Here is a 20,117-nt window from a genome sequence, read left to right on the forward strand (position 1 = left end):
CTAAAAGATACAGGGTAAACACTAGCTCTGTAAGACTCTCATTTAGGCCATTCCTAAAGGGTGTGCTTAGACAACAGGGCCCAGGAGCACTGCCCAGTTCCCAAGCCTGAGTGAACTCTAGGACTACAATCAAAACACGCATCAGGATACAACCAGGTATATCCAGATATATCCAAATATCTGTGCACCCAAGCACCTCCCATAAACTGGATCCAACCTGGTCTCCCCAGAACAAACACTCACAAAGGCCAGGAACAAGGACTCTAATTAATTTCCCAAGTGGCATGATCAGGACCTCGGGATACCCCACAGACTGTTTAGGAACATAGCCCACAAACTGCCCTTGTAGTTTTGACACCCCCAAGGTGTGTCAGCCTTATCTCCACTAAAGAAATGCTTCAGCAAGAATGCATGCAGATAGAAATGCAGTGGATGAGAAGGAGAAAAGGAAGAGGGCAAAATGCTCTTCAGCTGAAACTAAACAATCAAAACAAAAACTGACTTGAAGCCAGATCATTAAATCAAATAAAAGCAAGGGGGGAATGTCACTGTTTGTTCTTGAAGCATTTGGGGAAGTACCAACTGCCTTTGCTTTGTAGCTTCCTCTGCTCTGAATGTCAGCTACAGCTTTGGTGTGTCATCCAGTAATGGCTTTCCTCCAGCTCAAATGATATGCAAAGTCCCAAAAGTCACAATGGACTGACACAAAAGACTAGAAGACCTGTTTCTGAACACATTTTTCCCCAATTACATTGGCTGTTATTATTACTATATCCTTATATATAAGGATATATGTTCTTATATCCTTATATCCTTAAAAAATGGTAATCATATCACTTCTGGCCAAGACTCTGGGTCACCTATATGCTACATACTTTGATATTTAAAGTTATTGTGGCATAGCTAAGAACACAAATCCACTGTGGGACAAGTGGAGGGAAAGGTGCTGAGAGCCTGGACAACTAGGCTGGAATCAAGACAACTAGGATAGACTTTACAAATCCTTGGCAAATAGACTGTCTGTAGAAAACGACAGCTGTAATGTAATACATATTCCCTGTGAACTGACAATAATACCACTGAAATCTGCCTAGAAGAATTCTGCAAGAGATGATACAAAACAAGTTTGGGGGTGATTATACTAGTGGCTGGGTTAAGCCTCTAAGCTTATATACCAACCGGCTGCTTCTAGAAACCAAGGCAAGTCAGATGGGACTGAATCGTTCTGCAATGGATCTCAACCTGCCTTAAGCTGCCAGAGCACAATGCTAAGACAGACATCTTTCATCTTTCCTTGGGCTGTTGACCCTTCAGCAAAGAGGGAATCTGCATCAGGGTTACAAGTGGGAATCATTTCCTGTAATGTAAAGCAGCCCATGTGCACTGCAAAAAGTCAGGTGTGCTCTTCCAAAAATGTCAGGTCCATGAGCAAGGATTTCATGACTTTTGCACTCAGTAAGCAAAAAGTAAATAAAAGATAAATAGTTATAGGAAAGGTTCTAGTTACTATATCTGCAATAGCATATTTTTGACAATTTTTCAAACCTTTTGCAAATGACAGGATAAGAAACCTAATCACACGCAAAAATGAACTTTGAACATGTAGGACTCCAGATTAGAAGTCTGTATTCTCAGCACAGGAGGCTTAAACAGCTGATTTGCTAACAAGCAATACAGGTCCTGCCACACTAGACTGTCAGTAAAACATCTCCTACCAAACTGCCACAGAAGAGAACGTGCTCTCCTGAACATTTCTGAAAGGAATTTTAGAAATTTATAGATCAACACCCAGGGAAGCAACACACATACAAAAGTGCTATCAGGAATTTTTAAAGGCATACATGATACAGAAAACTTCTGTTCTTTGTACATCAGAAATACTATCCCTTTCAGAGAAAATGTCATCATGCTAGATACTATCACCAGGAAAGAGGGTGCTACTCAGTGGGGACCTATTACATGACAGCAAAATAATGAAGATAAAAGAACTTCCATTCCTATTACTGAAGTTCCACTCCTAGGAAATTAAAATGTGTGCTGCATGGTATGCTCTGAATCATGTACTTATTATTGTAATGTTTTCTGGTGATTTATAGGTTTCCGAGTTATCAATTATATGATGCAATAGCTTTTTTGATTACCAGTTTTTCCTAGCATATACTCCAACACTATTCTTAAATCCTTTTTAAGTTTTGATGATGCTTTGTATGTGCCCTTTCATAGGTAGAATCACATACTGCTACTTAAAATTATGTTGTTTAGGTTTTTCACAGCCAATACCTCTATAAAACCTGCTATGTTTGCACAAGGACACTGATGTAGCACAGAGTGGGATTTCTTTTGTTTCTTCATTTCAGTGGATGTTCCAGCTTTATTTAAAAGGTTACAGCTACTATAGCCTTATAAATATATGTGTGTATATAAAAACGAACTCCCTTTAGGCACAAAACAGCTTTCTAGAAGCTGCTTTGAGAACACCTTGAAACCTGTGGAGAAAATCAAGCCTGCCTCGTTTTCCTTGAAGCTGCCATGTGGCATATGCACCTAGTTATGCTTGGTTGCATACTGTCACATGAGCTCTTTGTGTCAAACTGACCTAGCAACAAACAAAAATATCACACCAAGAAATGCTGTTAACACTGGGACACTGAAGAGCAGAAGAAAAACAATGCATTGCCTTCCAGCCCTACTAGTACAGTAATAAGGGCATGACACACATGAGAACTGCTAGAAGACTGATTTTATTTTCAGTCTCTTATTGTATAGCATGGCCAGGATTTTAACAGTTATTCATTTCACAGCAAAAGGGGAGGACAGGAAGAGGATAAGGAGATAGTGTTGCCAGCCTTTTCCAAATGAAAAGGCAGGCTACCAAGGGTAAACAAAGCCTAATCAATTAAAACCAATAAAGAACAAACTTAATGGCAATAATAAATCATGCAAGCAGATTATGCTAGATGTAGATCAAGCTGCATTACACGCCCTACCCTTCTCTCTGAAGATATGACACAACTCAGATTCTCAAATACATCATATTCCAGTGGCGAACTATCATAAAACAACAGGCCATCTAAGATCAGCACACACCATGGCACCTCTGAATTATGATCATGCTTGGTGTAGGCAATCCAATACCCTCTCAGCAACACAGCACATCTCCCCCTCACTTGGTTCTCACTGTGTAAGTGTCAGTAAGACTTAGTCATGCTCTCCACTCAGTCATTTTCTTTCAAAACCTCCTTTTGTTGTGACAAATATGCTGCTCCTGAGGACCTAAGTCCTACAGCTTGTGTTTCACAGATTCATTTAAGACCTCTTGGAAAGGGCCTCCTGAGATCACCTAGCCCAACTGTAATCATTTGTGAATGACCTAGAACGTTTACCATTTTTCTCCATGAAGAATCTCTTTCTCCCTCTTGGCAGTGGTTTGGATCTCTCATCCTCATTTTCCTTTATCTCTGGCTTTCTAGGGTATAACTGGGTTTTGCCCACATTAGGGTTAACTGCCTTCAGCTGACCAAAACTCTATGTGTTAAGAATTAAGGGGCTGATTTCTTTTCACACAACACAACGGTGAGCTTAAGAAACCAGTAATATGAGATCCTTTTGCAGATGACCACAACCATGCAGTGTGCAAGAAAGATTAATTTCTGACACAAGAGAATGGCCGACAGTCACTGACACAGCCACAGGTCTTCATCAGCAGACTGAGCAAACAGCAACAGATGGGAGGAGAAGGCAGGAGACTGAACTGTAAACAGAATTCAAGCACTAGCAGAAACAGGGAGCAGCAGAGAGACCACACCTGAGGGTAGTGGTAGGACACCAGTGACACCAACCATACTGGAATACTTGGAAAAATCTCTACTGACAGGATATCTGTTTTGATGCCAGAAAAAGGAAAGATTGTAAGGTTTTGAATTAGGAACGTCAAAGAGGAGAGATACCAAGGAAAACTATACACACAACTCAGCTGTGAGCAGGGCAGACAGGTAGAAAGTACATGGAAGACTCAAGACAACCATTACCAGAGATTTCAAGAAAGCTGGGGAAGACCAGAGCTCAGATTGTCCAGAAGTTCTAATTTAAGTCAGGTATTAATGGAGTCTGTGCTTCTGTGAACATGCCCACTAGCCCTGATGAATCAGCTACAGATTTAAACTCATACCCAATTTATAAGCCTGGATGAGTTAAAATTATAAAATTTTCTAGGCTCTAATTTGCTCTTGTAGGCTTATTTTAGCCAGGCATCATCAACATATATCTAAGTACACCAAAGAACAAGTTTTGGTAGAATACAAAGGCACTGGTTTGATAATTGTGTGCCAGGTGTTTGATGCTACTTTGTGTCTTGGAAAAACTCTCCCTATACTAGGTCAATTTCACCAACACCCCTGCCCTCCAGACTTTAAGGGTCATCCACCCCACTCCTTAGCCTATTACCTGAATGACTGTGTACAATGACTACAATGGAGCTGTTTCCTTGATATTTTATTTCATGCTATCTTCTAAAAAATCAAAAGTATGGATATTTCTACCACTATTTTCAGCAGCTATTCTACAATCTAAACTAGTTCACTGTGAAAGTCTCCTTTTATCTTAAATCCTCTCAATTTGTAGTATCATTACATTACTCTTACCTCTAGCTCTTTGAACACTAAATAATTCCTTCATTTTAAACCACTAAGAATTGTCTAATACTAGACACTTATCATACAACACTTTAGTCATTTCTTGAGCAAGCTGTACATGCTCAAGTTGTTTCAAAAGCTTTCCTACTAAGCCAGTCCTTTTGTTACTGTATAATCAGGTTTGCTGTTTTTCTCTCCAGTCCCTGCAATTCATTGATATTTTTCTGAAATGCAGAAACCCAGAGTGAATGCAATAACCCAGACACAATTTTTTTAAAAAATTCAACCTCCCAGATCTCTTACTCCCATACACTTTCGTTGTGCTAATGGTATGTGCAGGGATTCTTAATACGAGCAACACTGAACAGGGTACACAGGGTTTTCCTCAAGTCTACCCTCTTTCTTGAACAAGAGCTGAGCAAATCTAGGGACTATTTCAAGTTCGAGGCATATTACTTAATGCTACAGAAAATCTTAAGAGTGCCTTTGGAACAGCTGGGGCACAATGTGCAAATGCATGCTTAGGGAGCTATTAAAGCACAGATTATTGACCTCAAAACTAGGAAAGATCCTTTGGAACCCTTCTGGATCATTACACAGCTGTATCTAGAGACTGACAGACTTCCAGACAGAGTCAAGGCTGGTACATGTCATCTTGTCTTTTAGGATAAACTCTACAGATGTTATCACCATCTAATTATACTTAAATAAGCATTTATGCTGGGGAAATTGTATAAACATTGTTCAAACAGAGTATAAACATTTCTCTAACTCTACAATTGGAGGTCTTTTTCTTATAATACTTCATGTTTCCAGAGAAGGAAATAGCCACCCAAATTCCACTAAAAGAGTTCTCAGTTATGGATCACTAGCAATATTGATTGTAATGGCTCCCTTGGAAACATTACAGTCTATCATAGCAACGTTGGTGCTGCAGCAAATATGTTAATCTGCTAAAAGCCTTTTGAACATTGTGTCTTTGGAAATCTCTTTCAGTCTACTGGTCCTTTTAGATCACACCCATTGCTTTAGCACCTTGCATCAGCCCAGAGCTGTGAGCAGCAGCTCATAAGATGACTCAAGCTAAAAGTCAGTTTTCTACGTTTGTGTGTCTTTCTGAAGTCACCAGCATCACATACACCCCCAAAAACAAAGTATGCGCCAAAAAAGAAAAGTGAATAAAATGTTAGCAAATAAGAAGAATTTTTTGCTGTAAAATTCTTCCATGTTGAAAATGGCTACAGATTTTTTTTTCTATCTGAAATATCTAAGTGAGCATTCATAGGAGGTGTTTATTGTGGAAAACATGTCCAGGCAAAAAAATATTAAAAACTAAAGTACCCTTTCTTATATTTCTCCTCAGATTTTCCTGAGAGGAAATCATTTGGACAATGCCAAGATGGACAAAAATACCATTTCTTAAACATCGAAGCAAAATATAGAGGAATTTACACAAAACTGATGGACAGAAAAGATCAAACTGAAAAACCCTTTTTCACCCCTTATTCAGCTGTGCCTTAGCAGTACAGGTAGGAGAATACAGCTCCTCAGTGGATCTTGGCACAAAACCAAATGGGACAAAATATAGGGAAGAATAATTGCAAAGAAGTACAGTTTTCCACGACAGCTATATAAAATTTCCAGCCTTTACCCAATGGTTTTAAATAACTTATGAACTCAGTCCTGTAACTCCCTTAAGACTCAGTGGAAACAGTGAAGTTCACCATACTTGGAGTTATTTTTCCGAGGTAGTACCTGTATACCCTAGAGAACACAGACTAGAAAGAAGAACATAAGCTGGGGAGGAGAGGAGAGTAGAAAACCTGCTTCCCACATCTTATAAGCAAAAAGTAGGGGGAAAACAGACATTGAGACTGATCTATAAGGGATGTGCAGGAAATGCTGTTGTCCTTTGTGTCCTTTCTCACTGGAGAATGAGCCATGCTGCAGAGGAAGAAGAAACCATAAAAAAAAAAGATTAACCTAGTAAGTCTCAGGCACACTTTGTGACTACAGAACTATGCCACAGCAAAAGTAATTACATAAGGGCAGCGAGACCTCATTTTCCCCCATCACTTCTTCTTGCTAATGCAATCCTCCCCCAGCAATATGGAAAGATGCACTTGACAGCAACTGAGAAGGGTCACTGTCCTCTCTCCCAGGGCACATGTGCTGCATGTGCTGGGCTCTCTCTGGCACATAGGACAAAGGCTGTCGTGCTGTCAACATCACATCTTTTAACTTCAGCCAACACCACTGCCCCCTGCCACACTGCCAAGAGAGGCTGCCAGGTGAGTAGCCAGCTGCACCTGCCTGCTCTTGGCAGGGACATCTACATGGAGGGAGGCTCTTTGGCCCCACTCCTCCAAACTTCTCAAGCACCACCCAGGGCTCTGCCCCACATCCCCACACTGACACTGTCTTAATGTATTCCCCTTTCATACATGCCTTAGAGCTGTACATCACACTCATCTTCAGCTTTCCAACAAAAATGCCAGCTTGAGCCCTGAGATAATACAAGCCTCAATAAGAATTGTGTACTTGCAATATTCTAGAAGAGGCCTCATTGTAAAGGCAGGAAGAAGCAAATGCAATTCTGTCTGCCTTTTATCAGGATGAATTGTTTGGGGCAACACCAAATGTATAAACAATACATGGTTATTTGCATTAACCTACACAACCAGACACTCATTAAAAAAATTTTAGACATTCATCATTGCCCCAGTCGAACACAGACCCCAAGGGACTTCAATTTATTGCAGGTATCAGATACAGCCTGGCTGTGAAAAGCACAGGCTCAAGTCTCCAAGAACACAGTAAAACACAACACTGCTTTAAATGGAGTCACACCCTGTTGATAAATAAATACAGGTATTAATTCCCTCCAAAGACTGAAGTATCAGAGACTGGAGATGTTAGCTGTCCTACCAAGCCCAGGCAAAGCCACCAAAGTCATGCTGGAATTTAACAGAATGAAAGGTGACAAGAGCCCATATCAAGACACATGGAAGGAAATGAGAGTAGAAAAAATTAAACAAACACACATTCTCCCCCCCCCCCCCAAAAAAAAAACCTTTAAGGCTTTAAAGGGAATATTTAGTCTCTGAGATTATTACCTTTCCCTCCCCAGAAAAAGTCCACTGCAGAAAATTGAAAGAAAACAAAGCAAACAAAAAAAAAGGACAACAAAATAACACTTGGTGTAAAATACTTTTCCTTGAGATGAATGATGACCATTTTTTGAGCTGAACTTAAAACAATTTTGTTGCTTAACAGTTATACTTCTGTGATAGTAATGTCTAATGCATACTCTCAGCAACAGTATTTATTAGAAACTTTCACCATAAGACAGTTGCAAATCCCCAAATGCCACAGGCCAAGTTTTATGTCATTACTGAGCATTATTTTGTATCAGCTCTGTAGTAATGAGCTTTAGAGATTACAAGGTTTTCTTCTTTCAGTTTCTGTACCTGCTGTACATTAGGCTCCCATTCACTTTCCATTTCTCAGGTCTACCTTCTACTGTAAAATTACAAGCATCAATCAGAAAGTCATGATATTTAAGTCGTTCTTCCATAACTTTTTCCCCTTTATTTTACAGATAAACCAGCACAATCAGTTAGCAAGTAACACAATCTCCAGTTCTGGGCATATTCATGAAGATTCAGTAGGGGTAAGTGCATCATAGCTCTCCATGCACTAAAATTCATCGTTTAGGATGGAAAATTGATGCTGGACCCTCACCCTTTTTTGGGCAGGGTCTTCAAGCAGCAGACACTTCACAAACACCTCTTCTTGCTATAACTACTCCTCCTTCCCAGAAGGGGTTGCTGAATATTTTCTTCTGGAGCAAGGGAATGTCTCAGAGGAGCAGCTAGAGCAGCAGCAGCCCAGCTTTTCAGGGCTCTCCTTCAGCACCCAGCCTGGCTCCCAAGCAGCATCAATCACAATCCTGGCACTGCTCTACCACAATGGCTACTGTTTGCACAGGTGCAGAGGTGACTTTAGAAAGAAGGGGAAGGTAGCAAAGGGAAAGCTTATGCTGCTATTCCAGATACACCAAAAGTTTTCTGGCTACCACATTATCATAGAGCAATTGCTTACATTAAGCATTTCTAACATCAAAAAATATGCCAGTGCCTATTGAAATTAAACTTTGATTAAAACTTTTGCTATCTGCAGATGATCTGTGTGATAGAAGTCCCACATTTGAGGATTCAGCGCTTCTAAGAGAAACTAGTTTGCAAGCAAGACAAAAAAGACCTGCAGATAGGTATTCACTCTGCAGTCAGCTGAGTTAGTTGGCAACATTAACATCCTAGTTCCCAGATGTCTGTTACCACTTATCTGGGAGATGGATACAGCTGGAGAAAGGGGATTTTACAGGATTCTCTAAACCATGTCACTGCAGTCAGCCAGGTTCATTCCTGAAGCTAGCTGATTTTGCCATCAGCAGACATGGGAACGCTCATATAATCTCTTGCTTTGGAAGAGTTGTGGGGACAGTAACCTCTAGCTTCTGGGCAGTGATGAGCAGCTGGGAACAGTAATATTTTCAGCAGGCTCAGCTGGAACCTGGAGAAAGCATCTGTCCATAGTTTCAGTGACAGGTGGCAAGGAAAAAGCAGTGTGTGTGTGAAGTGCATAAGCAAAGTAAATCCTATTTCTGTGACAATAAGTCTACTCACCTCTGCTTTTAAGGCTTTATTTTTAGCTTCTTTATTTAGTAAATACCCAGAGATGACATCATGACACAAAATAGAGTGAACTTTCCAAAGGGATATAAGGTAGAGTAATACTGTCTTGCTAGTATTTTAAAATAACACACTAATGATTCAGTCATGCAACAACAGGTAACACATCACTTATACCAAGAAGCCTATTTTAGGGGGCCTTTTTCTGCCAGCATTTTGTACCAGCCAGCACCAATTCAAATAACAGTACTGCTGACTCCTTTCAATCATCCCTGTACAGATTAAATTATATCCCTACTGACAGATTAAATTATTTTCTGGTGGTTTATAGCACATCTTGATCCCCATCAGAATATACCATATCTTGCCTCTAAAATTGTCCTTCCTCTGAATAAATTAAAAATTCTACATTCAGCTACATAAACTCTCAGATTTTCATGACTGACGTGTCCTTTTTAGCTTTTCCTTAAATGCATTTTTCTGTGTTTGTAACCACATGTAACTGCATTCTTCTGTCCACCTTTTAGTCTTGCCTTTGAGGAGAATATACACATTTTGATGGGCATATACTATCCTTACACATCACCTGGCTTTCATTTTTGTAGCCTCTCATCCCTTGATTTACAGTGTACCTTCCACTCTGCACTGCTGCTGGAGGCAGTTGGAAAGTGTCTCAATTTCTACACACACACATACATTCTCTGAACAAAGACTATCTGATGAATAGTATCCACTCTTAACAAGAGAGACCCAGAAAGACTATCAAAATACTCTATCTATAAAATACATATAATACAGAATTTAAAGGGACGGTGACAAAATATTATTTCCTAGCGAAATGCCAGAGGAGACCAACTTACTCTTGCAGCCCTTCTTTAGACTGTCACACCTGAGAACACCATTTCCTACTGCCAGTTGAAATATCTGTCTTCATTGGGACCTTGCATGTACTTAATGTTATATTTCCTACCACAGACTTGAGTCAGTCATCCAAAACCCTCAGCATCTTTCAGCCTCTGTTGTTGTGGTTTTGTCTACTTCTTCAAACTCCCCTGCAGTTATATATGCAACAAGTGCTCTTGAAGCAATGTGGTTTCCATATTTGCATAGGAAAATAGCTACACTAGACTTTCATCTTCACCCATCTCCTCAAATTGCATTAATGCAGTATACTTACAAAAAAGAACTATAAGAACGACAATGTGTATTTCTCCAAAAGCCTTCTTTAACTACATTAATTACATTTCAGCCCACCCATCTGGTTTGGGCTTTACCCAAGTGTCACCCCTGTATTGCAAAAGGTTGAACAAAGGTGTTGAAAATTTCACTGACTTACTCTCTGCCAACAGAGAGACATTTGTGACACAGATATTCTGACTTCTGTTCTGCTGCTCTGACCAGCAGAGAAATAATTTTCCTCTCAACATATTTTGACATAATAATATCTGCTGTTGGCTAGAAAGTGCTGGCAGATGTTCACATACAACAACACTAACATTTTTGAAGACTTCCTCCTGTTTTCTGTTCATAATTGTATCTTCCCACAAGCTACACTGGAACATTTTACAATTCCTTTGTAAATCACATTTCCAGAGAAAGAAGTCCCTGCAGCTAACTAGACCCAGATTATAGTGGCATTCTGTTGCTACCATTCATGACAACCAAGGAGCATCAGACACCTAAAAAGCTTTACAATACAGCACTATCTTTAGAGTAAGTGCTTACAGTTTTATATGGCCTAGAAATACAAGTACCTTTGAAAAGTCAATTACACAAGTAAGAATTTGCCAGAACAGCCAATCAGATACTAAGCCCATATATTGAAAATTGATGCTACATCTAATTAAGCAGTCAAAACTGACTTTTTGCCTAGAAGCTGAAGTAAAGAGACTATTCTGCTTTAACTATATGTAAATTTTCCCATCATATATCTTTAATTACCAGTTGGCAGTTCAACATGCCACATTCATCATTTCCTTCTAAAATAGAGAACATCATTTAGGACTTCTTAATAGTTTAAGCTTATGTAAGGTAAGGCTTTTTTTTTTAAGTTGAGAATGTGGTGTATCAAAAAGGAAACATACTAAAATATTGTAAATATGGATAGGATACAATAAAAGATTTGCTATCTGAAGAAACCAAGAGGCAAATGATCACAAGCTGGAACTTCCAGAGTAAGCTCACAGATCATCTAAAGTAATTTGTGTCATTCTCACAAAATCTTTTCTTCTAAAACTAAAGCTTTAGCTGGAATAAGAAAAAAATCCACATAGACAAACCAAATTTCAAGGCAACACACCCATATTTGAAATTCACACACTGTAAATACATACATTAAGAGGCACACGTTGCAGCAGTGCTCCCAAAGTGGGAGCTCTATGAGCAGAACAAAAATGACTAAGTGGACCCAGTGGTCTGATCAAGGAAGGAAATTTCTCTATTTATAAATGCAAGTTCAAAAATGAAAATCTCTCTGCTCAGTAAGGACCCCATTTACTATAAGAAAATCAGTAGTCATCTTATGCAGTAGCAGAGAAAATTACCTCTAGTCCTGCAGGGCATTAAAGACTTCCTAAGGGACACTGAGTGACTTCCACCATTTAGACACAAGTGTTTTCATCCTTGTTATTCTTCCGCTTGTTCTCAACAAAATAAAATGGTTGCTGTGAAAATTTAGAACTCTTGTCTTCTTTTGTAACAAATACACTGCTAACCCATTTGGGAACTATGTATACTCATAATTGCAAAGAGGGAAATTTTAAAAAAAGAATAGCAACCCAGTAATTTTTTGTCCTGACACTGGGAAAATATACCAGAGAGTCTTATTCTTCCAAACCTCGAATCCTGTTACCACTGAAGACACAGTGAGTTTTAACTTCCCCACACTCCCTCAACCCAATCCACTATAGCACAGTGGGGCTTCAACTCAGAACCATGCCTTACAAATTACACCTATTTTAGGACACCAATCTCACTGACACACAGATGCAATCCCATTCTAAGCAGAGGTCTCTGCTCTGCAGCCACAAGCCCCTCACAGATGTTTAAAGCCAGCACGTGTCAGTGTTTCTGAACGCATATACCCATGCGTCTCCACATTCATGTCCTTAGTGACACATGCTGGTGGTTCCAGGGAAGAACACCGCTAGAGAGGTCACCTTAAAAAAAAAACAGTGCTTTTGGCAACTATCAGCTTCGTGATAATTTATCTCATTAATGCAAACATGAAAAAGAAATTCCCTTTCCAGATCTTGTCTTCCTTGAATCGTAACTTTTTTGTACATGAAACACAGCCTCTTGCCTGTTGCACTAGAAATCTGTTCAGACTCAAGCTCCTGGCATGACACAAGAAGTCTACAGTGAAGTTCCCCTATCTTAAAAGTGTGACCTGATGTGGAGATTTGCTTGTTTTTCATCAGATACTGAGCCACATTCCTTCTTCTTGTTTAGTCACAGAATATAAGGAGCATGTAGTCATCTTTCAGAGGAGACTTACTTCTAAAGGCCAGTTTTTGCTTTCTCTTTATTAAGACAGACTTGGGTTTTTTTCCTAAAAATATTGTTGACTCCAGCTTCATTTAACATATCATTATTATTAAAGTGTAATTCAAAAACACACTGATAATGAGCAAGTGTATGGAATGTAACCAACGCCAATGTATTCAACAAGATATTGAAAGTTATTTTAGTTTTTTTATGAATTATAATATAAGAAAGTTTAGGAATTTTTAATGATCTTTACTGAAACTCCTAAATATATTTTTGGAAGATAGAAGACTACTATTTTATTCATATTCCCAATATTAACAAAGAAACAATCACATGCACTAAAAGAGACCAAAACTCATCATTCATTGTTTCTAAGGAGGGGTATGCCACAGAAGCTCCAAAGGGCCACTTTCCTTTGGCAAAAAAAAGGGTGATCTTATTTCTAGCCATCTGCCTCCCTCCTCCGGGGCACTTCATTTCAGCATTTTGCTCGATTCACATAAAACTTTCAGTGAGGTTTTCCTTAGCTGCAACTGGGGTATGTTTAGCGTTTCCCAAGTAAAGCAGTAGAGTGGGTGGTGCTATTATTCATCACCGCACCCCACGACTCACAAAACATGCCATCTGCCATCTCCGTTCCTGCTGTACTTTAATTAAGCGTCTACCAAAGGAAAAAAAAAATGGGGTGAGAGAGAAAAAAATATATACATAAAATAATGGGAGGGGAGCTGTAAAGAAGAGTGGAAGAAAAGCGAGAAGGAAGGAAGGGAGGTCTCAAAGCGAGCGAACCTCTCGCGGTGGGGGGACTTGGGGTGCGCCCCGTGCGCGGCGCGGGGGCCCGACGGCCACGGCCGGAGCAACGGGGCAGGGGCGCCCGTACCTGGGAAGAGGAAGGCTTTGCTGCCGTTGTGCAGCCCCGGCACCTGGCGCACGCCCTCCGTGGAGCCTCCCAGCTGTAGCTCGGACAGCACGTCGATCTGCAGCGAGGGGTCCACGCCAAAGCCTGAAACTGACCCGGAAAGTGCCGTCACCCACCCGCCGGCACCGCAACTTCCCGACCTCCCCCTCTGCCGCCCTCCGCACCTGCGGCTGCCCGGCGGCCAGAGCATCGCCGTTACGAAGCTCCGCCGGCCCCGCTCCCGGGTACTCTCCCGGCGGGTCCATCCGCCTACCTGGCCCTAGGCAGAGGAGAAGGCAGAGCGTGCTCAAGCGGATGCCCGACTCCATGGTACAGCGATGCGCTCAGTCCATAGTCCCCCCCCTCCGGCTGCTGCGGGCGAAAAGCCTCCGGGGCACAGGCTGGGTCCCTCCCCGCCTCTCACCGAGCGGCGCGGACCCCGCGCCGCCCCGCAGCGCGCATCACGGCGGGCGCCGCGCCGCCCCGCCGCCGGCCGGAGCACACAAAGGCGAGGGTGGGGGACGTGCGGGCAGCGCAGCTCTCCGCCCGCGGGCAGACAATGGGGAAGCCCGGCGGAGGCTCCCGCCGCTTCCGCCGTGCGAGCGAGGCCGCGGCAGCCACAGGCGGCGCGCCCGTGCCCTGCAGCTCCCGGCCCGCCGCCGGGCGCAGCCCCTCCGCTGGACAGCGGCGGCCACAGCCTCCGCCCGGATCACTGGGCAGCGCCGCTCTCCTCCCCGCCGTCCAGCGGGGACAGCGGCACCGGCGGGAGGGGCCCCGGTTTATGCCACGGCCACAGGAGCCGCCCACCGCCTCCGCCGGGCCGGGCAGGGCTGGGCAGGGCCGGGGGAGGCGCCGCCGCACCGCCCCGTCCGCCGGGGGAGCGCCGGGCGCGGCCGGGAGCGGGACCCGTAGCGGGAGGGTCCGCTGGGAACTTGGAGGAGAAGCGGCGGGGAGACCGGGGTGCCCCGGAGGCCGCGGCTGATAGCGGCTATCGGCGCTGGCGGTGACCCTCGGGGCGCTCTCCTGCCTGTCGGCAGTTCTCGTCTGCCTGTGCTGAAGTCACCGCTTGGTTCCCGTCCCGAGGTGGTGCCGTCCAGGATCTGGCGAAGCCTCCGCCTGATCTTTGAGTACGAATGAAAACAATTTGGAAGGGCGGGGGGGAAGGGAAGAAATCAGGACGTTTGCAGTCGCTGGCTGAGATGGGAATGTGCAGAGCTGGCGCTGGGCTGACAACGGCAGGTTCGTTTGCCCTGTCGTAAAGGACGAGTGTGCACAGCGGTCCTGTCCTCTTTAACAAACCCTCCTCCCGCCCCAGCAAGTGACATTTCTGTGCTCTACTTTGTGTGCCTATAAAGGGGGCTAAGAATAGCCTTATTCTTCCCTTCCCTTTCATAGACTCCCAATGTGCAGGGCAGAAATGTCTTGTTGCCAGTTTGTCAAATTCTACAGGATGAAGCACTGGGGGGTTTGTTGGGTTTTTTCCCCCTTATTTAACATAAAACTCTGACGTCACCTGGTGATTCCAGTATTGTTTGTTGACACACACTCTGCTCTCCCCAGAGTTCACCCTCTATGGTCTTTGCAAATAATAAAATCTTTACAAGTAACCTTTCACATCTTTCTCAACAGTAACTATGAAGACTGAAAGGGAAAGCGGTTCTTTGCCTCGCTTCCCCCCCTTCCCCCGCCAAAGATGACCATGGGAGTCCATGGTAAATCTCTTTTGTGGACGAAGTGAACCAGTTGAGATACTGAGCACCATACTGAGCAAACATCCTCGTTCTTATAAAAAAGAAAAAGAAAAAAAAAAAAAAAAAAAAAAAAAAAAAAAAAAAAAAGAGAGGAGTGTCTATACGTGAAAATGGGAAATGCAATCCATCCCTCAACCCAAATCCAGAGCATTAGAGTTCAGTTCCAGTGTGCCCTACGTGCATGTCACCCTCAGAAGAGCTACAGGCTTCTTCTCCAGTGAGTGGAGCCAGTACAGCCACTTCACATGGCAAGTGGTCTGAAAACAAACAAAAAATAAAGGAACCCTACTGCTCGTACCACCTGTGTAAGTGGTCACACAACATCCCTGATGTTGTATCTTGCATAGTCATAGTCGTCAGTGACATCCCACCCCCATACCAACCAGCCTAGCACCTCTTCTGCACCAAAGCTTTGTCTCCAGCCTGTTGCTGACATGGAGCTGTGCTTCCAAACCCATGAAATCCACTGGCTGCCAAAGCAGTCTTAACAAAGGTTTCCTTGGAAGAGTTAACAGGCAACAGACACATATCACTGATTGTTTTCATGCTATTTCAATCACATTGGTTACAGATAAGTCAGCCAGAAGCAATTAATTTGAGAAGAACTAGGTTCAATATCTAGAACAATAATGGTGCATAATGAGCCCTGCTGCCAGTTGGGTCAGGCATACAAGTGAACAAACCAAAAGAGGCAAACATCTGCTCTAAGTCTTTTGCAGCTGCCAGCAGACAGTGACATTTTCCATTTGCTGAGGCTGCCAAAGCAACATAAGCATGTAAATCGGTGGAAGCCCATCCCTTTAATAATCTACTTCTTTCTCGAAAGATCTCCAAGGAGTGGCCACTCATGTTCACATACATGAAAAATCACTCAAAACACCATCCAACCTGCTTTATCTATTCCCCTAGATCTATGTGGAGCTCAGGGCAGACATTATACATATTACATGGAGCTGTGTTTCTGCTGTGTGAAGTGTCAATAGTGACAGTATGCAGCTAACAATGAAGTTAGTGATCAGAAATAGGAGGATTTCTACCAACACAAGGAATATTATATTGGTGATCAAATGTTTAAAGTACTTGCCTAACCATGGAATCGCTTTCTGATCACTCAAGAACATACATTTTCACCGGTTTTTGAGGAGCATGTCCCTGATTAAATTTTAATTTTATGGAAATACCTTAAAGAAAATGGGTTTTATATTTTCAGATGGCTGGAATGCTGTTCGTTTTGCAGAAACTATGTGTTTTAGTCAAGAGAACTACAAACACTTCATACTGAGGCTCACCATAATCTACTCCACACATGGAAAGGGCGACAGGCCTAAGAAAATGGTGTGACATATATCTCTAGTAACCGTGCATCAGTGAAAGTGTTTTCTGTGTTAAGCAAAGTTTCTGTCTAAAGAAGCCCATTTCATGTCTCAGCAGTTGTCAAGGCTCTCCAGACTCTAAATATCTTAGAGGTAATTTGAGTTTTGTTTGGTTTTGGGACATTTTTGGTTGATTGATGAGGGGTTTTTGAATTGGTTAGGTCTTTTTGTTGGTCTGGTTGGTTTGTTTTTTTTGATGACCTAAGATTGTTTTTACCCCTACCAATGCTAGAGTAAGAGTAATCAAGGAAACGTCTGTAGAAGACAAGACTAATCTTTTGCACTTGCAATATTTCTCCTGGGGTTTTCTTTGAAGTACCACCTGGTTGCAGGTATTACTACAGTAAAACAACCTTCTCTTTACAAAACCTCTTGGCTGAAATGCATCTTGTAATTCCTCAGCGATTGATGTGTCAACAATAGCACAAACACATTTTGTCGGAGTATAAGCTAAAAGACTTCTTGAGGAGACAAGCCTGGAATCAGTCACCATTTTTAATATTTACAACAATTTTCATATCAAATGAAGACATAAGGAATGTGTTACAGTCCTCAAATTCATGAATGATTTCATTGCAAAGGGAATTTCATATTTATTAAGTGCATATTAATTACACTCATATTAATTACACTCATTAATTATATGGTAATGAACTGAACCAAGTAGAGCTCTTAAAGCATGCAGAAGACAATCCTGCATCAGGAAAGCGTTACCTCTCTTACTGCAGCTTATGTAGGTCTATTTATTTTTAAAGAAAAACATGAATATTTTATTCACAGTAGTTTTATCCATATATCCATATATATGCTGGAATCTGGATAGTCCATGTGAATTTAGGAAACACGTAAGGAATTGTCACTGACCTACTTATAAAACACTGATGCAACTTTTTTCTGAGAGTATATTGCAAAACACATAGAGCTGTTTACTCAACAGTATAATAGTGCTTTAATGAGCATTTATACAAAAAACTATTTGTAAAACATGATGTTTCATAATTAATACTTTTTGAAGTGGAACAAGATGAATAGTCTGTTGTCACAGAGAAGCAGATTTTTAATTTGAGTAAATTTGATACTGCTGATGAGGTAGAATGAGGACTTTTTATTAGTTACAGTCAAGGAAAATGCAAGAGGCAAATTATGTTGCAGCACTTTCTGTTAATACCCTTCAATGTGGACTTCAGTCTTCACCATTATAGCATTATGATCCACATCTTCTGTCCATGAAAACAGTCATATGTAAAAACTGTACAGTTGTTGGGTAATATGTAAAATGCCATGAGAGACTAAAGTGAGACCACCATATCTATTTTCACTTGCTTTCTAAATAGTGGCTTCAACAGTGAAGAACAAAGCTTAGATGCTGTTTTTGGATAAACCCCAGTCGTTTATCAGACAGTTTTATCATGTCAGCTTCCTGACCAGATCTGTGGACTTCTTTTGTCCCTTCAGCATATATGCCCCTATATTTGTATCTGTAAAAGAAAAAAGACTGTGCACAATCTTCTTTTCCCAATTCCCCAGATGCTTTCTGCCCTTTAGCAAAGTCTTCTCACACAGGTGCTCTCTCTTTCCCTCCTTCTCACACACCAACGTGCGTGCACAGCATCTCCTTCACTCTTCTCCTTGCAATTTGTTGGTTTTGCAGCCTCCCTGAGGTGAGAGCTAGTACTAGTATTAGTATCCTGCACACTGCAAGCTACACTCTGTCTTTCTAACCAGGAGAGCAACTTGGGATTTAAATCCAGCATTTGGCAAAGCTCCAGCAGAGACTGAGTAAGCTGCACACCCAATGACAACAGTATCAGGCCTGCTAAAAAGCTTTGGCATCAAAGACATCCCTCTCAAGCATGCATCAGCTGAGGAGACATCACCCAATTTTAGCTACAGTTATGAATGTTTCATACTAATTTGGTATCGCCCCACTTGTAATTGCAAAATTTACTTGCCATCAGAAAATAGAGCCTATAATAGTCTTGTGAAACAAAGACTATAGCTATTTAAGGAACACAGTTTAAGTTTCTGAATGCTTCATGTCCTCCTGGGGTTTTATACCATCTTCACTTGATTATGCTTCACACCTTGAGCATAAGGTTGCAGCTTTGGCAAGTGGACTGGTGCAGTCAGCAGTGGAGGAGCAGCACTAGGCATGGTGGAAATCACAAGGTTGTTGAACAGCTTCATTCTTCTGAGTGCTGAAAGAGAAATGGAGGCAATTACGTTAATGAGAGGTAGAGATGAAGGTATTTTTCAGACTTTTCCCAAAGATTCTTGTTTGATTCAAGGGCAAGGAAGAAAGTCTGAAAGTGCTGGTTGTGCTGTCTTTTTCCAAAATTTGAACTTAGAATCTTCCAAGTTGCAAGGCCCCGACATTAACCTTCCTTGCTAAAGACTTGTTTTTTATACTAGCCCTATTTTCTTCCTCCAAGAGAGTGCACATCCCTTTGATGTAAGGTAGAAGTGATAGACTGCCCTGCTGGCAGCCTTCACACATTATGATGCCTAAAAATGTCTTTTCACAGAAAATGTCGCAGGATTGCTGGCATTGTATTTGGCGCATGGAACCACATGAAATAAGAAGAGGATAGTTCATGATCAAGATTTAATGATCTCAGTTCTGTCTGTCCAGATCACAATAACAATTAGGCAAGATTAGAGTTAAACTACCTTGACTTAATTGTGCTCTGTGTTTTGATCATTTTCTCATCTGATTATCCCCTATTAAAAAATGAATCAGCATATCTGTCAGAGATATTTATGATAAAAAGCTGGCATGAAAAGACTTTAATCTTGTATGTTTTATTCCTTTAATAGAGAAAAAAAAATCTATACAGCCCTCACTACTGCCAGACACTGGTTGGAGTACAAGTTCCTAAAAGAAGGTGGATGTAATTTTATTCCACCACCTAATATAATAAGAAAATTCCATCTGCAAGTACTAAAACAGAGAGTGAATTCCTGGTAATAGAAGACTTTCTGTAGAAAGCAAAGGGAAAACACATCTAGTATCTGAGAATCAAATTAGAACAAATTCATACTTGACAGCAGAATTTTTAATGACCGCAAGAGGCTCTAGGAATTCTCCAGGTTTATTGCCATTACAAAAAGATGCCATTTTAGAGAACACAGGTTTGTGTTTGACACATACACACTGGGGGATTTTTTTACAGCTTTAGTTAAGGTCAGAGTCAGTGGAGAGATTTCAGGCAACTTTGGATCAGGGACCAAATCCAGATGCTGTCCCAACACCTCAGCCCCATCCCCAGACCCCACTCACT

At 41.7% G+C, this 20,117-nt stretch overlaps 1 protein-coding gene across 2 annotated transcripts in view; it reads right to left on the minus strand.

Annotated features, from left to right (window-relative positions):
- Positions 1–14,544, minus strand: part of NELL2 (neural EGFL like 2) — a 137,990-nt gene extending 123,446 nt beyond the window's left edge. For both annotated transcript variants that reach the window (XM_088165567.1, XM_014871125.2), the window contains exons 1-2: positions 13,987–14,544; positions 13,695–13,823 (exon numbers count right to left, since the gene is read on the minus strand). In XM_088165567.1, the coding sequence (XP_088021693.1) occupies positions 13,695–13,823; positions 13,987–14,041 (184 nt within the window). In that variant the 5' untranslated portion in view covers positions 14,042–14,544. The remainder of the gene's footprint in view (positions 1–13,694; positions 13,824–13,986) is intronic.
- Positions 14,545–20,117: the final 5,573 nt, after the last annotated feature.

Source organism: Sturnus vulgaris, chromosome 5 (assembly GCF_052056855.1).
Source record: "Sturnus vulgaris isolate bStuVul1 chromosome 5, bStuVul1.hap1, whole genome shotgun sequence".
Lineage (NCBI taxonomy): Eukaryota > Metazoa > Chordata > Aves > Passeriformes > Sturnidae > Sturnus > Sturnus vulgaris.